This window comes from Acomys russatus, chromosome 26, assembly GCF_903995435.1.
Source record: "Acomys russatus chromosome 26, mAcoRus1.1, whole genome shotgun sequence".
NCBI classification, from domain to species: Eukaryota; Metazoa; Chordata; class Mammalia; order Rodentia; family Muridae; genus Acomys; species Acomys russatus.
Genome location: NC_067162.1, coordinates 19,314,704 through 19,337,416, shown reverse-complemented (window position 1 = coordinate 19,337,416; position 22,713 = coordinate 19,314,704). Strand labels below are relative to the sequence as shown.

General features: G+C 41.7%; 1 protein-coding gene and 1 non-coding gene across 2 annotated transcripts in view; one reads left to right on the top strand and one right to left on the bottom strand.

Moving 5' to 3' along the window:
- The window catches only part of LOC127209671 (zinc finger protein 431-like), a 31,237-nt gene extending 12,836 nt beyond the window's left edge, over nt 1-18,401 (top strand). The window contains exons 4-6 of the mRNA XM_051169350.1: nt 14,311-14,444; nt 14,535-15,704; nt 18,298-18,401. Of these exons, the coding sequence (XP_051025307.1) occupies nt 14,311-14,444; nt 14,535-15,704; nt 18,298-18,401 (1,408 nt within the window). The remainder of the gene's footprint in view (nt 1-14,310; nt 14,445-14,534; nt 15,705-18,297) is intronic.
- Nucleotides 11,044-11,150, bottom strand: LOC127209697 (U6 spliceosomal RNA). Its single transcript, XR_007833209.1, has one exon. It is a non-coding gene; the product is annotated as a U6 spliceosomal RNA (small nuclear RNA).
- Nucleotides 18,402-22,713: the final 4,312 nt, after the last annotated feature.

The window sequence follows — 22,713 nt, the reverse complement described above, 5'->3', positions numbered from 1 at the left end:
ACATGGAGTGCTTTGCCCTCTTTTTCTGGTCCTCATTCTTGCCTTGGTCCTTCAGCTGCACTTCAGTGCACACAAACACGGTTCACACAGTTTGCCTTTCCCTCTATTTTCCAGGCTTGAAGGCATGTGTGATCAAACTATGTGTCCTATATATGACATTCTTCTCTGGGTGTCCACACACTGGTCTGTCTCACTCACTGCAGAATCATAGTTTTGAAATTGGCCATGCCTCCATCCCAGAGAGCATCTCATGAGGTCATATGATCAGATAAGAAGACACCCACTGCGGTTATTTCCCTCCCGATGCTCCTGTAGCATACCACTAATCCCCTCTGGCAAGCAAGCCCTCTCTTAGTTACTTTACTTCTTTCCATCCTCTTAGCAAATCTAGCAAGTGTGTACAGCCTGCGGAACTTTGTACCCTTGGGCAGGTTGGTGACTACACTGAAGATACACTGTAGAACTGACTGGCCTTGAACTGCCTCGACCTCCTAAGTGCAGTGAGTAAAGGCATGTGGCAGCACAGCCAGGCTTAAATCCACTTTTTGGCTTGTTTGTTTTGTTTTTAGAGACAGGGTCTCTCTGTGTACCAGCTCTGGCTGTCCTGGAACTCACTGTGTAGACCAGGCTGGCCTCGAACTCACATAGATCTGCCTGCGTCTGCCTTGCAAGTGCTGGGATTAATGGCTTGTGCCACCACTTTGGAGCCCTTATATGCACTTTCTATGTATGTCGTTTCATTATACAGTTCTGATCATGTAGCGAACATTCACTAATACAGCTGTGTTTTTGTTTTGGTGTGTGCTGGAGATATGTACACACACACACACACACACACACACACACACACACACACACACACACACACACACACACAATCTGTTTCTTGCTTCCCACCAACCCCCAGTATTGTCCAATTTGTACCAGGTGAAAAGTAGCTACAATTTACCTGAACCCTGCATGAAGCCCCAAAATAAAAATCTTGTTTCCTAAACTCTCTCTTTAAGTGTTAATTCTCATGGCAGTTGTGAGGCCGACAGATAAGTCCATGGCCAGCTGAGTAATGGGCCATGCACGTTATCTTCCTTGCTTCCAGGAGGAAGAGGGCAAGTGCCTGCTGAGGGCCTTGAGGGGAGCTGAGGCAAGCTCCAAAGTCCCAAGGCATTGAAGGCATGGTCACTGCACACCTAGGGAGGAGCAGGCAGCTGAGCAGCAGGAGCTGGAGTGGCTGATCCTCCCTGGGGCAGGGTGAGAAGACAAAGGGGTTGAGTATAGGAGGACAGGCACAAGCGCCGTGAAAACGAAAAGCTCTGCAGATCAGGAAAAGCACCGGCCGCGGGCAGGAAGCCTGGGCCAGACCCACTGTGCTGTATCCGGTCTGCTCATGTCACTCAAGAGACACTAGCCAATCAGAGCCATGAGGCAGAACTGTCAGCAGGAAGAGGAGGAGAGTTATTCCTGGTCCCATGCTGAAGGTTCCACTCTGTAGCTGAGCGGGCTTTAATGCTTCGGTGTGATGTGCTGAGGGCAACTGCTGTGTGCTGTGAGGAGAGCTCCTGCTAATTCCGAAGCCCAGACATGGTGAGCACAGGGTCACTCCCCACAACCAGGAGGAGCAGGCAGCTGAGCAGCGGGATCTGGTGTGGCGGGTCCTGCCTGGGGTGGTCCTAGTCACTCTTTGGGCCATACTGTTGCCTCTGAATGGGGACTGCTCATTGTGTTCCATTAGTGTGCATAGACTGATAGCCATTTTCATTGGTTTCTATAGTCTTTATATTAGCATGTGTGCAGCCGGACTGTATGCTGAAAAGGAAATCACGCCACATTGTCAGAGCCATACTAGATTTTTTTTTAAATGGTAAAGGAATACGGAGACAGTCTTTGGAGATAGATTAAAGAAGGAAATGACTTGTGGAATGGGAGGTCTACCTCGGTCATGTGCAGAAAGTGCACACGCATGCACACAAGGTGCCTATGTGGTTTAATAGACCTGAATCCTGCCTGCTGGTGGCTTGTTTCAAAAGACATGCTTCTTGGGCGGCTTTGTATTTTCCGTTTTCCCATGGTCATCAGTGCCTCTAGGGGTGACTCCATTGCTGCCTGAACACTAACACTTTATTCCTTTTTTTTTTTTTTTCTTTTTCTTTCTTGTCTTTTTTCGAGACAGAGTTTCTCTGGTTAGCCCTGGCTGTCCTGGACTCACTTTGTAGACCAGGCTGGCCTGGAGCTCACAGAGATCCTCCTGCCTCTGCCTCCCAGAGTGCTGGAATTGCAGGCATGCACCACCACACCCTGCATACTGCTATCTTGACCTTTTTTTCATTCTGTGGAGAGTTGTTCAGTTTCTATGAGTTTCTAAGCTTTCTCTTGTGTCTGTTGGTGATGGTGTGCCCCTTTAATCCTTGGTGATCTGATAGTTTGCAAGGGTCATGACACCTTCTTTGTCTCTGTTGAGACTTGGGCTGTGTTTGAGTATCATCAATTTGGGAGAAAGTTGCCTGAATTGCTGAGACAGGGGTATATTCTTTTGTGTTTGGGTGGAATGTTCTGTAAATATCAGTTTGGTTGTTTGGCTTTTAACGTTGGTTACCTGGGGTAGTTCTCTGTTTTGTTTTGTTTTTCCTAAAGGACCCGTTTCTTGTTAAGAGTGAGATACTGAAGTCTCCCACTATTCGTGCATGAAGGTCTCTGGCAATTTAAGCTGCACTTTCTTTTACAATGTTGGGTGCTCTGGTGTTGGGGCATAGATGTTAAGAATGTAAAAGATATCGTGGTAGACTTTTCTCTGATGAATATGCAGTGTCCTCCCCATCTCAATGAATTTTTGTTTGAAGTCTATTTTTTAGATATTAACCTGGCCATACCAGCTTAATTCATAGGTCCAGTTGCTCAGAATCTCTTTTTGCAGCCCTTTGCCTTGAGGCGATGTCTGTCCTTGATGATGAAGTGTATTTGTTGTAGGCAGTAGAAGGATGGATTCTGTTTTAGCATCCATTCTGGTAGCCGGTGTCTTTTTATTGGTAAGTTGAGGTCGTGATATTGACAGATATCAATGAACAGTGATTATTAATCCCTGGTGTTTTCTTGTTGTTGTTGTTATTGGTTGTGGTTGTGGTGTGTGTGTGTGTATGTGTATGTCCCAAGTGTATGATATGTATGTACACCTTCCGTTCTTTTGCTTTTGCTAATGTGATTTTATTTATGTCCTGTGTCTTCATGGGTGTCGTTAACCTTCAGTTGGATTTTTCCTTCTAGCACCGTGTGTAAGGCAATATTTGTAGATAAATTTTGTTAAAATTTGACTATATCCGATAATATCTTATTTTATCCATTTATGGTGATTGAAACTTTTCTTGTATAGTAATCCTGGTTGTCATGTGTAGTTTCTTAAAGCCTGCGGCACATGTGTCCAAGCCCTTCTGATTTTAGAGTCTGCATTGAGAGACAGATGCAATTCTAATAAGTCAGCCTGTATATGTTACTTCTGTTTTATTTTCTGTTGCAGCTTTTCATATTCTTTCTCATGTCTAGTGTTTTTATTATTATGTGGCAAGGGGACTTTCTTTTCTGGACCAATCTATTTGTGATTTTGCATGCTTCTTGTACCTTGAGAGGCATCTTTAAGTTAGGAAGTTTTTCTTTTTATGGATTTGTTGGAAATATTTTCTGGACCTCTGAGGTGGTGTTCTTCTCCTTTGTCTATTACAATTAGTCATAGTTTTGATCTTCTAATAAGATGGCAGAGTCCCTGAATGTTTTGTGCCAGGAAACCTAGGTTTTATCTTTTTTATTTTTTAATAATGTATCCATTTTTTTCTATTGTATCATCAATGTGAGATTCTCCCCTCCATATACAATCTGTGAGGGAATCTTGCCACTGTAGTTCCTTGTTGTAGTCCTAAGATTTTCATTCCCAGGATTCCTCTATTTTCAGCTTTCATTATTGTTTGTATTTTCATTTTTAGATTGTGAACAGTTTTATGTCTTCATTCAAATGTTGTTTAGTGTATCTTGGCTTTATTTAAGGGGTTTACTGGGTTTCTCCAGTTGTTTGTGTGTTCCTGGATCTCTTCAAGGGATGTATTCATTTCCTTTAAGGACCTCTATGAAGGTTTTTTCTTGTGCCTTCAGCTATGTTGGGATATTGATGACCTGCTGTGATAGGATAGCTTGTCCTTGTTGGTGACATAGCTCCTGGCTGTTATTGATTATGCTCCTATGCTGGTATCTAGGAATCTGGGTTTCATGTGATTATTGCTGTAGGTTTTGATTTCTGGGTTTGTCTTGTAGAGGTGGGAATATTATTTCTGGGTTTCTGTTTCCTCCTTGGATACTCTGAGAGTGTCTTGGCTGAGTTTTGGCCTTTTTACTGTCCTGCTTGGCTGCTGTGTACATGGAGAATGCTTGCAGTTCTTAGAGGCTGGGAAAAAGCGAGTTCAAGGAGAGATGGCTTTAGGGATCCACAGGAGGTGTGGATGGGATGGGCGAGAGGAAGGTGCCTCTGGTGTCCAGTCCAGTGCTTGGGGCAATTGTGAAAATCAAGGTCTGGGCTGAGGAGATAAGGTTGTAGATCTGTTGACAGAGCCTACCTGGGCTTTGGGCCATCATGGAATGTGATCCATCAGGAATGTGTCTGCCCAAACAGGGGCTTGGACATGGATATGAGGCAATTGGATATGGTCTGTGTTTCTACAGGAGACATGGAAAGTGGGGAGGAAGCTTTCCCTGGTATTCTGTACTGTGTGTGAGAATTGAGTCTGTGGTACCCAATTGTGGGATATCTTTGGACAGCCTACCTGGTCTTCTGTCCATCAGGGCTTGTGGTTGAGCAGGGTGTGTGTGCCCATAGTTAGTGGCTCAGGGAAAGAGATGAGGTAGGAGGAGAAGGGCAGATGCGGATGGTTTGTGGGTGATGACCGGAAGCATGAACAGGGGGAGAGGAAGATGCATCTCTACGGGCAACCCTGAAGTGACTGGGTCTCAGGTAACAGAGAGTGGGGAAGGTCTGGAGGCATCCCATGCACAATGTCTCCATAGTGAGCCATCATGTTCTCAGGGATCAATTATTTACCACAATCAGCTCAGTCAGGGGGTTGTCAGGGGAACAGGGTGGTAGGCTCTGACTCCAGATCCTTTTACTAACTAGACAAAAACGTTTCTAACTGACCTTTGTTTGGTCCTGGCCAGCTGTGGTCAGGGGCAGCTGCATACGTAGCTGGGTGTCACAGACAGGATGACAGGTCATAAAGGTTTTTCTTGGCAAGCTTCCAGAGGCCTCTGACAATCCAACATGATCTCTAGACTTCTAGAACAACTGTTGAGGCTTTGATTTTTTGTTGTTGTTGTTGTTTGATACAGGGTTTCTCCGTGTAGCCTTGGCTGTTCTGGACTCGCTTGTAGACCAGGCTGGCCTCAAACTCACAGCAATCCACCTACCTCTGCCTCCTGAGTGCTGGGATTAAAGGCGTGCGCCACCACACCCGGCAAATATTTATTTATTTATTATTTATACATATTCTGTTCACATGCACGCCTGCCTGCCACAAGAGGGCACCAGATCTCAGTGTGAGCGGCCATGTGGTTGCTGGGAATTGAACTCAGGACCTTTGGAAGAACAGACTGTGCTCTTAACCTCTGAGCCATCTCTCCAGCTCCAGTCTTTGATTTGCAAAGTTCCAAAGATCTCTGGCTGATCACTACTGTCCCTAAATATTATGTATGGTCCAAGTGTAAAACTGTTTAGAAATCTGCTATTTCTCCTTAAACTGTTTTTTCTCTTTATTCCTCGGCCCTTAGAAATTTCATACACGGAAAACTTTTTCCCACAGAGAATGTTGAAACGGCACCTTGCTAAAGTCTTAAGAAAATAGAGTTTTTTGCTCTGACTGTGAGAACCCAAGCAGAAACTGGAGGAAAGAAAGTTAAGACCTTGACACAACAGTACCTGTTTAGGTACTGTTACCTGTAGAAACATTTGTTAGAATATGCTTTGCGAGCCCTAGAAGGGAGCTTGGATCATCATGCTTTACAGATATTTTATGACAGAGGGCCCCTTGGTAGTTAGCCTAGGCTTGGATAGCACAGGTGTTGGTCTGAGACTGGAAGTAGGTCAAGTTTTTCTTTCAATAATATTTAGCTCAAGGTATGATGATGCTATGAGCATTTTGTAAACACATTGGCAGTAGCCTGGGGAAATGTATGATTAAACTTTCCTGTGTATTGTTTAAAAAAATAAAGATCAGGTCATGCTGAGCATTGCTTGAAAATTGATTAATTTTTGTTGTAGGTTACAGAACTTTTTTATTTCCATGTTACTCTGTTGATTTTCGATCACCTTAGTGATTGTAAATGATGAGAAAAAATCATGATGTAACCTGTAGCAGCAAAACAATTGAACTTCATTTCAATAAAATTCTGTGGATGGACCAAGGAGAGGACAAGCAAATAACAGACATGAGAGAGTAAGCTAGAGTGAGATGGGGAACAGTGGGAGAGAGGGATAGATAGGGACTGGCAAGAGGGATAGGTAGATGGGTAACAGCAAGAAAGAAGATAGTTAGCAGGACAGCAAGCAAGTAAGCAAGCAAGGAGAGAGAAGTCAGACAGACAGGAAACGAGATAGAGAAGGAGACAGATAGAGAGTCAGAAGAAAAGTTCTCCTGGGCTTTAAGACCTTCAGCTTCTACCGCTTATGCCTCAGTATTTCCTTTTCCTCTGTTCCTCAACATTTCAACAACTAGTTCCTCTAGCTAGTTGTTCAACCAACGCATGGTTTCTCTTAAGCAAACTGCCTGCTCAGTTCTCCCTACTCCAGATCTACCTCTCTTCTCTGCTCTATGCAGTTCCTGGGGTTGGTCTTGGGCAATGGCGGCTGGGGAATGTCTGTGGATTAACAAGGCCTCAGAGTGTGATGAACATAAACACAGTTTGTGGTCAACCTGACCCGATACTGAGAATTGTCTCAGCACTGAAGGCACAAACCCTTTTCCTAGAGTAAGAACATTATTTGTGATCAGTAGTTCTTGGTGAGCCTGACCTTGTCCAGGGAATTCTCCCAGGACCAGGGTAGAGGTCTGTGTGCTAACAAGGAAGTCTAGCTGCTTGTAAAAAAAAATGGAGTCTGACTGCTCTTAATGTGGTCTCTTCCGGTGAGCTTATTCAGGAGTAAGACTCAGGAAACATAGTTGGCCTAGGTTAACAAACAGAGGGAGGAAGCCTCACAATTGCATCTGGGCAATCAATGTTCCTTTGCACCTTCACATATCTTTGTCTTCTGAAGATTTACTATATTATGTTATGAGTTCCTTGAGTTTTTGTTGGTTTGAAGAATTTCTGTGGAGAAACAGTTTTAGTTTTCTCTTCTTGATCTTAGAGCCTCGCCTTTGCTCTTTTCGTGGCACAGCTGTGTTTGCTAGTTTTTGCAATAATCAATGTTGATTGATATAGTTAACACAGTTTTTGAAGGTTTTAAACACTTTCTGACATATTATTGCTGTGTGTCCTAATTAGCTTCATTTCTGAACATTTCGGTGCCTCCAGTCATCAGTTGAAGGTGTGCCCTTACCAGACTGGCTGGTTGCTCTGTCACTCAATAATTGTATTGATTCATCAACACAATGGATATGGCAAGGCTCTTCCAATGAGAATGGCAATGTCCCTAAGCAAGTGGGCGTGGGCTGGATATGGTAGATGGCTGAGCATGGGACAGTGGCCAAGCAAGAGAGAAAGCTAGGACGCTATGTTTGCCCATAGTTATTTACTTCATTTCTTTTTACATGAGTTTGTATCTTAAGCTCCCGAAACAATGGGCTGTGATTACACAACCATCCAAAAAATTCATTTGTTACCTGAATTTCTTTAGGTTAGAGGATTCAATCACAGCAGCAGAGTAGCAAGTTATTTTTTAAAAAGTGGTACACAGGTAGTAATGTTGCTGCTGGACAGAACCTGATGATGTTCTCTTTGGAGGAATATGGAAAACATCAAGACTTGAGATGGCAAAAGGCATAGAAATGTGTATACTGAGCTTAATCAGCTGTTCTCCTAGGACGTGGATGATCAAGAGTGGTGAGAGTAATGCAGACAACGTAGTCCAGGTCATAGTATTTCAGTAGAAAATAGACTCCATAATTCTGCAGCTAGTAGTCATTTGTGTGATATTTTGATCCAAAGTCTTTCTTAATCTTCTCCTGCCTGGCAAAAGTGAGTAAGGCAGAATTTTTGAATAATGGGCTGATTTCCTATATGGAATATTGACTCTTTGGATGATTTTTACTAGTGGCTCATTAAGGATCACACTGTAAAAAAGTTTCAAATGGTGTAGAAATAAACACATGTCTGTGGTTTGTAGGGAAAGGACAGCAGTAGGTAGTATCAGATGCAGTCCAATGCTGAAACAGAGGCAGGACCTTTCAAGGAGGTTGTCACCATTCAGGGTAGGCCCTTGTTCTGGATTGGAAGCCTAAGAAGATGCCCTATGGTTGACCCTTGATCCTCTTAATTCTTGAATTACGGGAAGGGTAGGCCAAGTTATTTCTAGTCCCAGGAAGGAACTTCCTACAAAACCTGCTTTAACTATGGTCCAAACAGGGTATGAGCCATCCCAATATAGAAGCCAGATTGAAAGAACCACCCACCCATGCTATACTGTTCCTGGAAGGAAGAGGCTTCTTCCTCTGTGGTTTCAGTTCAGCACTATTCCCGCTCTTTATTTCCAGAGTCATAGCCCCAGTGAGGAGACTGTGAGAGTTCATTGTCTGAAGGCATAAGGATAAAAAAGCCTGGGTTGTATTTGCAGACCACAGGATGTTGAATTAACTGAGCTATGAGACATCAGCCATGGAGAGATGCATGTAGGGAGTGGAAGTAACCAATCTGAGAGATGTATGAGAAGTTTCAGGGATAGGGACATCTTTGAGACTGTAGACGCGTATATCTGAGACAGAGCTAGAGGATTTGTTCTTTGCCTTCTATCATGGTTTCTTGCCTTGGTCCTATCTTCCCTCACTAAGCACACATTCCTCTCTCTGGAATGAGAAGGGCTGTTCTATGCCAGCAAATATTAGAAAGTTATAGCTTGTTTTCTGAATTGACAAGATGTGGCAATCAAGAGATTATCTTGAGAGTCAGAAGAGACTTTGGACATTTGAACAGTGTCCAGGCTGTTGCAGACTATTTGGATCATTGAAGTTAGACTAAATGCATTTTCATCATGGGATGTCCATGAGCCCAAGGTGACAAGAGTCAGATGGAATAAAAACACAAACACTCCCTGAAAGGGTGATGTCTTTGAACCCTCGTTTCTGATTTGTGGGTTTTGGGAGGAACTTATGGAAGTCTTTGTAGTAGGACCCTTTCTAGATTCCTTATTGGGGATGTGACTTGAGCGTCTGTGGACTCAACCCATTTCCTGTCTTTGTGTCTACTGTGTTGTGGTTGAAACTGATCAGTCAGTTTGCTTTTCAATCCCTCACCATTCATTGTACACTGTTTTCCCAAATGACATAAAATACAGTAGATGTAATTGCTGCTCAGTGCTAAGCTATTTTGCTAGCCGAATGTTGTTCTAATGTTAATTTTGTTGTTGTCGTTGTTGTTTTTGAGGAGAAAGTTTCTCTATACGTAGACCTGGCAGGCCTCCAGCTTAGAGGTCCACCTAACTCTCTCCAGAGTGCTGGGATTAGATGTAGGCCAACTTTGCTGGCTTTTGGTTTCTTTTCATGTATATTAGTGGCTGATGTGCCTGGAACGTAGGCTCTTGTACTTGTCAAGCATATGCTGTTGTGCTGACCTTCATCCACATCTTGGATATTGAAATTTGGCAGAGACTATATATTCTGTTTCTTAGGATGGCATGTATTCCTGACATTAATACTCCATGAGCCTTTTGAGTTGTTAGATTGCAGGTGTGTAGCATTCTTCCTACCTGTTGTGATTTTCTTGTAATTTTTTGATGAATATGAGTCTTTGCCTATGAGCATGAATATGCACTGTAGGCTCTGATCTTTTTAAAACCTGCTTTAGGGCTGGAAGGATGGCTGAGTGGTTAAGAGCACCACCTGCTGTTCTAAAAGTCCCATGTGAAATTTACAGCAACCCCAGTGTGCCTCACAACCATCTGTAATATGATGTAATGTTCTCTTCTGTCCTGCAGGTGTACCTTCAGGCAGAACACTGTATTCATAATAATAAATTAATAATTTTTTAACAACCTACTTTATCTGGGCTCATTAATGCCTGTATCATCCTTTCAATGCAGCAACTCACATTAGGAGAGAAAAACGGCTAATGGGGACTATGGAGTTCACCTTCTTACACTCGGTTCTTTGGAGGGAGATTCCACTCTTAGTTATCAGGATTCCAGCTGACCTCTTAAACAGCAAACCCAAAGTTCAGCAAATGTGACTGCAATGGCAACAGCGGAAACCTGGAAGGGTTCCCAGGAGTGTACCTCTAAGAATATCTCAACGCAGGAGCAATTATGAGTAGCCAGGCAATATAAAGCGATGCAAAAGGGATTGATCTTTCATATGTGGACAATATTTACTCTCCTATAGTCCATACAGGATGTTTTTCAAGGGCAAAGAACATTTCCCCACATGAGGCAGTTGTTTTTCTAATAGACAAACACCAAACACCCTCACACAAGGCAGTTTCACATTCCACACTTGGGATCAAGACAAAAACATGTTTACAATGCACCTCATGTGTGCCTGGATTTCACAGTAGTCAGTAGATGGCCTCAGAACTCCTGAATGTGGAATAATCGGTAGTTGTGAGCAGCCGTGTAAGTACTGGCCATTGAAGCTAATTATTTGCAAGATCATCAAGATCTCTGAACTGCTGAGACATCTCTCCTGCCCCTGTTACTCATTTAATACCAACCTTTGCAGCCAGGTGTGGTGGAGCACACCTTTAATCCCATCCCTCAAGGAGGCAGAGGCAGGTGGATTGCTGTGAGTTTGAGGCCAGCCTGGTCTGAAAAGGAAGAACAGGACAGTCAAGGCCACATAGAAATACCTTTCTTTTTCTTTTTTTTTTTTTTTAAATATGGAACGCTTCACGAATTTGCGCGTCATCCTTGCGCAGGGGCCATGCTAATCTTCTCTGTATCGTTCCAATTTTAGTATATGTGCTGCCGAAGCGAGCACAGAAATACCTTTCTTGAAAAAAAATTAAAACAGAGAAAAACACAAGAATGAAACCAACAGTTTTTGCTAATATTTTTATCTTGTTATGTTTGGGGTGTAAGCCAAGAAGACTCACTTTAGATACAGCAATTGAAAATGAAACCTTTACTTCCTGAGCACAGGGAGGCAGACACATTGGGATCTGAACCACATCCTTGAACAGAGACTGTACAATATTTTTAAATGATGAAAGCAAAAAGGTGAAGGAAGGGGAGCCAGAACATTGGCCAATCCTATTTTGACTCAAGGGTTGAGACGGGAAGTTTCCATCAATCAGGATAGGAATGGCTTCTGGACCTTGGAATATGAGCATGATTGGCCCTGCCAACAAGATGGAGAAGTTGTCCTTGAGTCCAAGGCTTGGTCAGGATATAGACAGAAGCTATAGTAGGGAGGGAACACATGGGAAGGGAAGTGAGCTTTCTCTTCAAGGCTGTATTCACAATTCAGCAATTTTTATCTTAAGTGTTTGGGCCAAGAAACATTTTTCTTTTTACTACGGGGAATCTACAGTAGGGAGCTTCCAAAAGAATGGGGGGCATGGAGATGTTCTAGGCCCCTCATCCTTATGGTTAGAGTCTGAAAAGAAGAATGATAGTACTGAGAATTAGTTTCTTTGGCTGGTTCCCAAAAATCTGTTCATGTGTGACATGCATTTCCTGTTACTACAATCTTATCAATGTTTCAGTATCAGCTGGGCCCTTCAGGAATCTGTAAGATGAATACAGACCTAGAGTGAGTGTGCATTTCTTTGTAGGAACTTCAGTAAAGTCCTCTGGGATCTTTCTGTTTCACTCCTTGATTTTTGTAGAGGAGTCAAGGTCTTAATAACTACCTCTGTGTGTCCCTGAACTCATGGCATAGACCAGTCTGTCATCCAAGTCAATGAGATGCACCTGCCTCTGCCTCCTTAGTACTCTTGTTAAAGGGATGAGCCAATACAACCAGCTTGTCCTTTTTTCTTTTCTTTTGTTTTGGTTTTTGTCTTCAGTAATTGTTCATGCAGTTTCTCTGATGTGGGCTCAGTACTGTTGATGATTCTCATGTCTGTTTATGTCTCTGTCTCTCTTTCTCTGTCTCTGTCTCTCTCTTTCTCTCTCTCTAACTCTCTCTCTTTCCTTATCTGTTAATTTTCATTTCTCTTAAAAGGCTATATCCTATTCAAAGAGTTCAGAAATGATAGAAGAGAAGAGTATTTACTTTCCTAGGTGACCTAAGTCATCTAATGTGACTTGGTGATTACTTTCGAACTTCTGTGTCACAAAATAAGTGGAAGAAGCCCAGAATTATATGAATTACGTCAGTGAATAACATATTTCCAGTGTTGTCACTATCGTGCTTTCTGTTGTACACATGTATGGGACATTTTAGGGTGCAGTGAACTTGGATGATGTGCATGTGAACTTCACTCGGGAAGAGTGGGCTTTGCTGGATCCTTCCCAGAAGAATCTCTACAAAGATGTGATGCTGGAGACCTACTGGAATCTCACCACTATAGGTAAGACTGTGACAACAATTTTTATTTCAATTTTTAAAATACAAGGCAACTGTTTCTTTAGTATTGATGGTGTTTTGTAATTTGAATTGAAAATGAGGAGGGATGAGGTGATTAAATCAGGGATGGTTGTAAGATTCACTGAAGATAGTGTCATAAGTTCGGCCTAATTTCCAAAGATATATCATATATTTTCTGGTACTATGTTTTAGGATACAACTGGGAAGCACACACTATTGAAGAACATTGTCAAAAATCTAGAAGATATGAAAGGTAATTCTCATGTGCAAGCTGATATGAATATGTCTCCCAAGAAAAGTGAACATGTCCTGTGTATTTGAAAGGAAAGCACTGCTTTATATGTATTGGGGATGAATACGTTCTCACAAAACCATGTCCCTCAGTGTCTGATTTTTGTTTTTTGAGACAGGGTTTTTCTGTGTAAGCTTTGCTGTCCTAGACTCATTTTGTAGACCAAGCTAGCCTAGAAATCACAGCAGTCGGCCTCCCTCTGCCTCCCAAGGGCTGGGATTAAAGGTGTTAGGCCCCACGCCTGGCTCCCTTAGTGTCATAGCGTGTTATATGTGTAGCATGTATCTCAATGTGCAAAGAAGGTAAACATATGGGATAAATGATAATTATATGTTCAAAACTTTCTAATTAGCAAATATCCATAGTTAAGCAGTTTAGTGAGTGGACAGTTTGTGAGAGTCAAGAAGGTTGTTGTGGAGAAACCTTAATCCCTACACCACATGTCTATGAGGAACAAACATCTAAGTGTGTGACTGCAATGTGGAGCCCTTTCACTTGTTATTCTTCTTTTAATAGCCCTATATTATGTCACAATGGATACAGGCCATGTGAGCAAAGCGATATTGAAAGAATCACTGTACCTCTGTGTCTCAGAACAAACAGAAGCTATGTAGTAGTTCCCATTTTTTTTTTTTTTGTTTTGTTTTTCGAGACAGGGTTTTTTTTTTTTTTTTTTTTTTTTTTTTTGGTTTTTCGAGACAGGGTTTCTCTGTGTAGTCTTGGCTGTCCTGGACTCACTTTGTAGACCAGGCTGGCCTCGAACTCACAGCGATTCGCCTGCCTCTGCCTCCCGAGTGCTGGGATTAAAGGCGTGCGCCACCACGCCCGGCTGTAGTTCCCACTTTTGAGTAGACTTTCTGAATGTGATACAAGTTTTCAGTTCACTGGTTTTCCAACTTCATTGGAACCATCCAGGGACTCACGATGCAGAAAATCCCTATGAGTACTAGGAATGTGGAGATTCTCTTTGTTTTGGTTCACCTTGTAAATGTGTGACTCACACCTTAGGGAATTTATGGATGGAATCAATGTGGTAAAGCTCTGAGTTCTTCTTGTTTTCTTTAAGTACATTAAAACCTATAGAAAAAGGATGCTACAAATATAAACCCTGTAATGAATTTTCTAATCATTACAGTTATCTTAAAGACTCAAAACAACCCCCAAAGAAGGGCAGCACCAGAAATGTAAACAAAGTGATAAGATCTGATTCCTCTTTATCATTAGACCAAAGTGTAAAATTAATTCATACAGATAAAACGACTCATCGGTGTAATGAATGTGCTAAATTTTCACATGTGCCAATTATCTTTGCAGGAACAAGAAAAATGAAATGGGGGAAAAACCCTTTGAATATCCTGTATGTGATAAAGCCTTTGCACATCACAGTAATCCTCAAGGACATGAAAGAGGTCATACGCCAGAAAAATCCTTTGAATGTAAGCAATGTGGTAAAGCCTTTGCACAGCACAGTCATCTCCAAACACATAAAAGAACACACAGTGGAAAGAAACCCTATGAATGTAAGCAATGTGGTAAAGCCTTTGCACAATACAGTCATCTTCAAAACCATGAAAGAACACATACTGGAGAGAAACCCTATGAATGTAAGCAATGTGGTAAAGCCTTTGCACAGCAAAGTGGTCTTCAAAGTCATGAAAGAACACATACTGGAGAGAAACCCTATGAATGTAAGCAATGTGGTAAAGTCTTTGCACATCACAATAGTCTTCAAATACATAAAAGAACACACAGTGGAGAGAAACCCTATGAATGTAAGCAATGTGGTAAAGCCTTTGCACATCACAGTAGTCTTAAAGAACATAAAAGAACACACAGTGGAGAGAAACCCTATGAATGTAAGCAATGTGGTAAAGCCTTTGCACAGCAAAGTGGTCTTCAAAGTCATGAAAGAACACATACTGGAGAGAAACCCTATGAATGTAAGCAATGTGGTAAAGCCTTTGCACAGCAAAGTGGTCTTCAAAGTCATGAAAGAACACATACTGGAGAGAAACCCTATGAATGTAAGCAATGTGGTAAAGTATTTGCATATTACACTAGTCTTCAAATACATAAAAGAACACACACCAGAGAGAAACCCTATGAATGTAAGCAATGTGGTAAAACCTTTGCACGGTACAGTTATTTTCAAACTCATGAAAGAACACATACTGGAGAGAAACTCTATGAATGTAAGCAATGTGGTAAAGCCTTTATAGATCACAGTAGTCTTCAAACTCATGAAAGAACACATACTGGAGAGAAACCCTATGAATGTAAGCAATGTGGTAAAGCCTTTGCACAATACAGTCATCTTCAAAACCATGAAAGAACACATACTGGAGAGAAACCCTATGAATGTAAGCAATGTGGTAAAGCCTTTGCACAGCAAAGTGGTCTTCAAAGTCATGAAAGAACACATACTGGAGAGAAACCCTATGAATGTAAGCAATGTGGTAAAGTCTTTGCACATCACAATAGTCTTCAAATACATAAAAGAACACACAGTGGAGAGAAACCCTATGAATGTAAGCAATGTGGTAAAGCCTTTGCACATCACAGTAGTCTTAAAGAACATAAAAGAACACACAGTGGAGAGAAACCCTATGAATGTAAGCAATGTGGTAAAGCCTTTGCACAGCAAAGTGGTCTTCAAAGTCATGAAAGAACACATACTGGAGAGAAACCCTATGAATGTAAGCAATGTGGTAAAGCCTTTGCACAGCAGAGTGGTCTTCAGAGTCATGAAAGAACACATACTGGAGAGAAACCCTATGAATGTAAGCAATGTGATAAAGTATTTGCATATTACTCTAGTCTTCAAATACATAAAAGAACACACAGTGGAGAGAAACTCTATGAATGTAAGCAATGTGGTAAAGCCTTTGCACAGTCCAGTTATCTTCAAAGTCATGAAAGAACACATACTGGAGAGAAACCCTATGAATGTAAGTAATGTGGTAAAGCCTTTGCTAAACACAGTCATCTTAAAAGTCATGAAAGAACACATACTGGAGAGGAACCCTATGAATGTAAGCAACGTGGTAAAGCCTTTGTATGTCACAGTCATCTCGAAATGCATAAAAGAGCACACAGTGAAGAGGAATGCTATGAATGTAACCAATGTGGTAAAGCCTTTGCACAGCACAGTCATCTTCAAGGTCATGAAAGAACATATACTGGAGAGAAATCCTATGAATGTAAGCAATGTGGTAAAGCCTTTGCACAGCACCATTATCTTCAAAGGCATAAGATAATACATACGGGAGAGAAACCCTATGCATGTAACCAATGTGGTTAAAGCCTTTTTATGTCACAGTGATCTTCAAAGGCATGAGAGAACACACACTGGAGAGAAGTCCAGTGAATGTATCCAATATAGTAAGAACTTTGCACATCATAATAGTCTCCTAATACATTTTGAAAACTGACATGGTCAATTCAGAAAATTGTGAATCAGGTCATTGCATTTAAAAAGCATATTAAGATACTTGATTGTATAGGTGGTTCTTTCATTGTATATAGGTCTTATAGTTCATAAACAAATACCCTGTGTCTCAAAATAAAAATATTTGTTATGTATTTGAAGTTGTGCATGGTACGGATTGTGTTTGAACTATTATAAACAATAATGTGTTAAAAAAGACCATGCTCACCGTGTATATTTAGTACTATGAATGGATTGGTTGGTATTTGGTGTTGGACAGCTCACTTGTTTACACTCTCAGGGCCCTACTTCCTCTGACGGAATTACCTTCTTAAAGTGACCCTTTATTTTTTAAATAAGCATGTTGGTGGTACATTTTCTCTGTTGCTTCTAGCCAAGAGCTTTCAGTCCGGCAGTTAACAAGATCATGTGGTATTACTTTTGTTGCCATCCCTCTGTAAATAGTGAGTTCTTCATTAGATCTGCACTGCTTCTGTCTGTCTTAATGCTGGCATTAAGATCATAGCCTCTTTTCTCCAGTAGTACAGGCTTTGAAAACTACTTTAAGTTATTGATGCATTTCATATTTTTGCATAATCTATACTTAAAATTACATCTTTGCATCATTTTTTAAAAATTCATTTTGATTAAATCTTGCGTTAAGCTCCCAGATTGCTTTGCCATTAGCTTTAATGTACATTTGTATGTTTAATGTAGTTTCACATTCAAGTTCTCTGTAATGAAAAAAAATAGTCTCCAAATACATAAAATAACTCATACCAGAGAGAAACCCAATGAAAGTATCCAATACAGTAGAAAGTTTGCATATCATTGTCATTTTCAAAGGCATAAAAGAATACATACTGGAGAGAAAACCCTATCAATGTGGTATACCCTTTGCATGTCAAAGTAGTCTCTCAATACATAAAAGAACACACACTGGAGAGAAACCCTATGAATGTAACCACTGTGGTAAAGCCTTTGCATGTCACGTTCATCTTCAAAAGCATCAAGGAATTCGTAAAGGAGAGAAACATTATGAGTGCAATTAATACGATGAAGTTTTTGTATGTTCCACCATGAAAGAATTCATAAGGAAAGAACAACCTAATGAAAGTACTTAAATGGTGATGCCACTGTACATTTCTAGAGTGCTCATCATCATGAAAGTAGTTGTACTGGAGAGAAGTTCTGTGAATGGAAACAATGAGGTAAGGCCTTTGTGTTATGGGGTCTACTGAGATCCAGCACAACTCACACCCCAAGTCAATGAAACACACAAAGATTTATTGTAATGAAGGCACTCCTGATTGATCACGGCCACTGAACATACATGGAAGCTGAACTACAACACACAAACCTCCGCCCCTGAACGTGAATGTTAGAGAGCTTTTACACTTGAAAACCATAATCATCTGTGGCAAGTTACAGCTGCATTTTCCCACCAATCAGGATTTAGGGATAGGGACTTTCCTTATGCAGGTGATCTATGTCAACTAAAACCAAATGTAGGGTTTACAGTCTAACCAATCATACCCATTTGTTCCTTTGTGATTAAGAAGAGGCATTATGTTTTGAGGAATAAAAGATGAGTAAGAGGAGCTGTGGTTAGGAAGAGTCATTACATTTTTGGGTGTCAAAACTCCCGTGTGGAGTCTTTGCTGTGTGTTCTGTACCCTGTATTGTTTCCTTCAAAGTTGTAATCAAAAGATGACAACACAATAACTTCACATTCTGCACTTGAGCTATGTGTGTCTGATTGCTCACTGCCCCCCTGCTTTTGAAATGTGTATTTAAAAACTTAGACTACTTAGCTGCAAAATACACTCAGACACAAACACAAACTTGAGTTTCTCTGTTTGTCACTTGCCTAGCTCTGTTCACCAATGCTTCAGGAACTCCCATTCCCAAGGACCTACCACCGGCAGAGCCGGTGCATGGCAGTGGCATACTAATGAAATCTGGTCAGCTCTTGTGAAGTCCACAGCTCTCCTAGGACCTGGGAACTTGAGCTTAGTTTCAACCCATGATTAAATGGAGGCTGTGTTGGGTTTTCACAAGCTTGAGTCAGCAGACATGAAGAACCTCAGTTGAGAAAATGCCTCCATGAGATCCAGCTATAAGGCATTTTTTCTGTTAGTGATCAATGGGGGAAGACCCATTTTGGGTGGTGCCTCCCAGTGGGCTGGTGGTCCTGGCTACTAAAATAGGCAGGCTGAGCAAGCCACTAAGCAACATCCCTCCATGTCCTGTGCATCAGCTCCTGCCTCCAGTTTCCAGCCCTGCTTGAGTTCCAGCCCTGGGTTGCCCCAGTGATAGCATATAATCTGCAAGCGTACGCTGAATAAACCCTTTTTTCACATCTTGCTTTTTGGTCATGCTGTTTCTTCACAGCAATATAAACATTAGTGACGACAGGCTGACAGCAGAAAAAGCAATACTTAAGACCGGCTTCCCCCCTCCCCTTGTTCCCAACATTTGTATGCCATAGTCATCTTCAAATACATAAAAGAACATGTATCAGAGAGTAACCCTATGAATGTAATCAATGCAATAAAGCCTTTTCACAGCACCCTTACCTACTAATGCAGAAAAGGACACATAGTAGAGATATGTGCATAGGAATAAGTGATGTGGTAAAGTCTTTGCATGTAGCAGTAGTCTTGGAAATATTGAGAAAAGGCCATGCTGCAGAGAAAACCCATAAATGTAGTCAGTGTGGTAATGTTTTGCACTTCATGGTTTCTTTATACAACATTAAAATCTTTAGTGTGCTCACACCTTTAATCCCAGCACTCGGGAGGCAGAAGCAGGTAGATCGTTGTGAGGCTGAGGCCACTGTGGTCTACAAAATGAGTCTAGGATAGCCAAGGCTACAGAGAAACCCTGTGTCAAAACACCAAAAGCAGAAACAAACACAAAACCTTTAGTGTGTAATCAGTGTGTTAAAGCCTTTGCATATCACAGTTTTCTTTGAGGACCTGAAAAGATTCCTACTGTCAGGAATCTATGATGAGAAAGCATTTGCTAAGATCTTCAGCCTACACACTTCCATTGAGTTACATGGAATATTTATTTCGGAGGAAAGAACGGGACATGCATCAACCATCTATTCAAACATCATGATGCCCCTCTTTATTTTCTTTGGACTTGCAAACTCATATGGACAAAGCTCTGTGACTTAAAACAATAAGGTAACTCACTTAGTGACCCGGCCTGCCAGGTTTGACTAATGTTCGGGTCCCCGGCTTGCCAGGGTTCGACTAACACTCGGGAGGAGAATATTCCTGTATAGGGACAGAACACAAGACACGAGAGAGGGGGTAAGTCTGCATTCTGATCAAACCCCATTTATTGAAAAATTTCACAGAGTTTATATAGGCACAGAGGCATGGGTATTTGTGTAAGCAAGGGTTGCTATAGATACCTAACTCTGGAATGGTCCAGTAGGTGTCTACCTTTACAGCTGCTATAATTGCAGAGAGAGAAATTCCAGGAAAGTCGTGAAGGATCTGGTTAGTCAGGAAAAAGCTCCTGGAACTGCTGCTCGCAGGCAGCTGGCCTTTAACCTGATCTTATCAGTAGTCTTACCGGAAAAGGAGTAGCTTGGGGGTCTAGAATGACCAGCCCCCACAATAAACCACAACAGGTGTCTAACTGCTGACCTATGACAAGGTCAGCTAGTTTCTGGTGAATGGCAGACTTCTGGAGAAATAGGTGGAGTTTAGGAAATCCTCAGAGGAGGGGGAGGGAGGATTAAAGGAGCCTGAGAGGTCAAGGACACTGCAAGAAAAACTACAGGATCAGCTGTCCTAATCTCATAAGGGCCCAAGAGGCTGAACCAGCAACCAAAGATCATACATGGAATGGTACTAGCTCCCATGCACATGTGTAACATATGTGCTTCTTGGTCTTCATGTGGAACCCCTAACAACTGGAGCAGGGGCTGTCACTGACTCTCTTGCCTGCCTTTGGACCCCTTTCCTCTAAGTGGGCTGCCTTGTCTAGCCTCAGTAGGAAAGGATGTGCCTAGTCCTACAGTAACTTAATATGCCAGGACACATTAATATCTATGGGAGGACTGTGCTTCTCAGAGGTCAAGGGAAGGTAAGTGGGTAGAGGGGAGGATATATATAAAATTTACCACTAATTAAAAACTCTTCAACCTATACAGTAAAACAAGATCACCAATGCATTCTTTTAATGATTTATTTTATTATCAATGTGGAAAATATTAGTACATTGGATTTAATCTATCAGTTTTTAGTCTGTTTTCAGGTTTTCCTGTGTTTGCTCACAAGTTTTAGCTAGTTAAGAGTGGTTGTCTTGCAGTGCTTTTGAACCTTTAACTCTAAATTACTGAATTGAACCATGGCTATCCCTCACCAGGAGGATGGACAGAAGAAATGGGGTAGATTAACACAATAGAGCATTACCCAACTGTCCAAAAAAATGACATAAATGGAATGGACAGAAAGCAGAGCATCTCCAGCCAGCTGACAGGCTACATTAAGGCATGAACAACATCTTCAGGCTCTACACAAGCTAACAACACTATTGTTTCTACAATCATAGCACAGTACACTTAACCTCTAAACACAGTGTTCACCATCCTACTTTGTATGTGCTTATGTAGTGTCAGCGTGTGTGTGTGTGTGTGTGTGTGTGTGTGTGTGTGCTTGCGTATGTACATGCAAGTGTTCACAAAAGAGCACACAAGTGGAGCACAGGTAGAGTTAACAAGTTTTGATTCTCCCCTTCTTAGATCTCCAGCAATTGAACTTAGGGTATCAGGATTAGCAGCAAGCAAGAGACCTGAGTTAGTCTAAGGGGCATGGTGTGTCCCTGCAAAGGAAACACAGAGATAGAATCTGGCCTGAGAAAAGGTGTCTGGTTGTAGGGATTCAACTTTAAAATTACCAAACCTTCAAAATAAAAGCAATAAGTTTAAGATCTCCCTGCAAAATGTTTTAATAAGCATGGAAGTTATAAGACTAGAGCTAAGACTCACAGGTCAACCAAAGAAAAGGTGGAGACAGAAGAATCCTAATTCAAGGATATATGTATGTATATGTATATGTAGTCAAAGTTATAGTTATGTATTTAGTTATATGCTTATGTATGTGTATGTATGTATATCATGTTTGGCTCTGAAGGGACTATATCAGAGAAAAAATAAAGGAAAGGAGGAAGGCAGGAAAGATGAAACGTTTGAAAGAAGGAATAAAAAGTAAGAAAAGGAGAGAATGAGGGAGAAAGGGAGGAAAATAAGGAAACGAGGTGAAAGGGAGGGAGGAAGACAGAGACAGAGAGGAAGAGGAAAAGGTAAGGAGGGAGAGGGAGGGAAGGAGGGAAAAGAGAGAGAAGAGGGTAGACATGCTGCACACATGGGACATTTGGGGACAGACACCACATTTCTTCAGTTTACCTGTATCTAAAAGAATCCAGCTCTTCTCTGGAGTCCCTTAGTTTATTCCTGCCCCAGGATCCCATCTAGGATACAGGATACACTTAGTCCTCTCCCTGAGTTCCTCTCTCACAGAGCACTATACAATATTTGCTTCCAGGACCAGAGTTCATTAGCTGCGTAAGGCAGTCTTATACTCTGTGTACTGAGCCAGTTTGATGGTTAACACTCTATTTCTCACAACAGTGCTCTGAAGTAGGTGTTATTGTCATCATTTGGGTGGCAAGGGAAATGAGACAAGATCAGAGAAGGGACGCTACCCAAGGTTCAACTGCTGCACAGTGGCTGGGCAAGGGATTCTGACTCTAGCAGTCTAATTCCCGAGGCTGTGCTCTGAGGTACCAGACTCCATAAAACATGTATAAACCTCATTAGCTTTCTTTCCTGTAGAGTGTCCTACCATATCTGAACATAGCTCCTGCTGAGGGCAGGATGGCAGAGACATCCAGAAGATGAATGGCCACAGAGACCATGAAAGGAACTAGTGTGTGTCAGCACACAGCACTCTCTGTACATTCCTTCATGTCCAACTGAAACTCAAAGAAAATGCTGGCCTAAATATAGAATGCTGCATATTTATTTCTGCATTAGGTGTCTAAGGAGCACAGATTGATGTGTATAACTAAAACTCCCCAGGAACAATAAATGCAGTCTGGAAACCCATCCCATCCAGACATTTGGTCAGACATTTGGAAACAGCCATGAACACTTCAAAATCAAGTGCACCAGATGCTCAGGGAACCATGCACTGACAACAGGAAGGCATTTTCCCTCATTATTGCAGGACAGTATGGAAACTGTCCTTTGAAGGGACAAAAAAGTG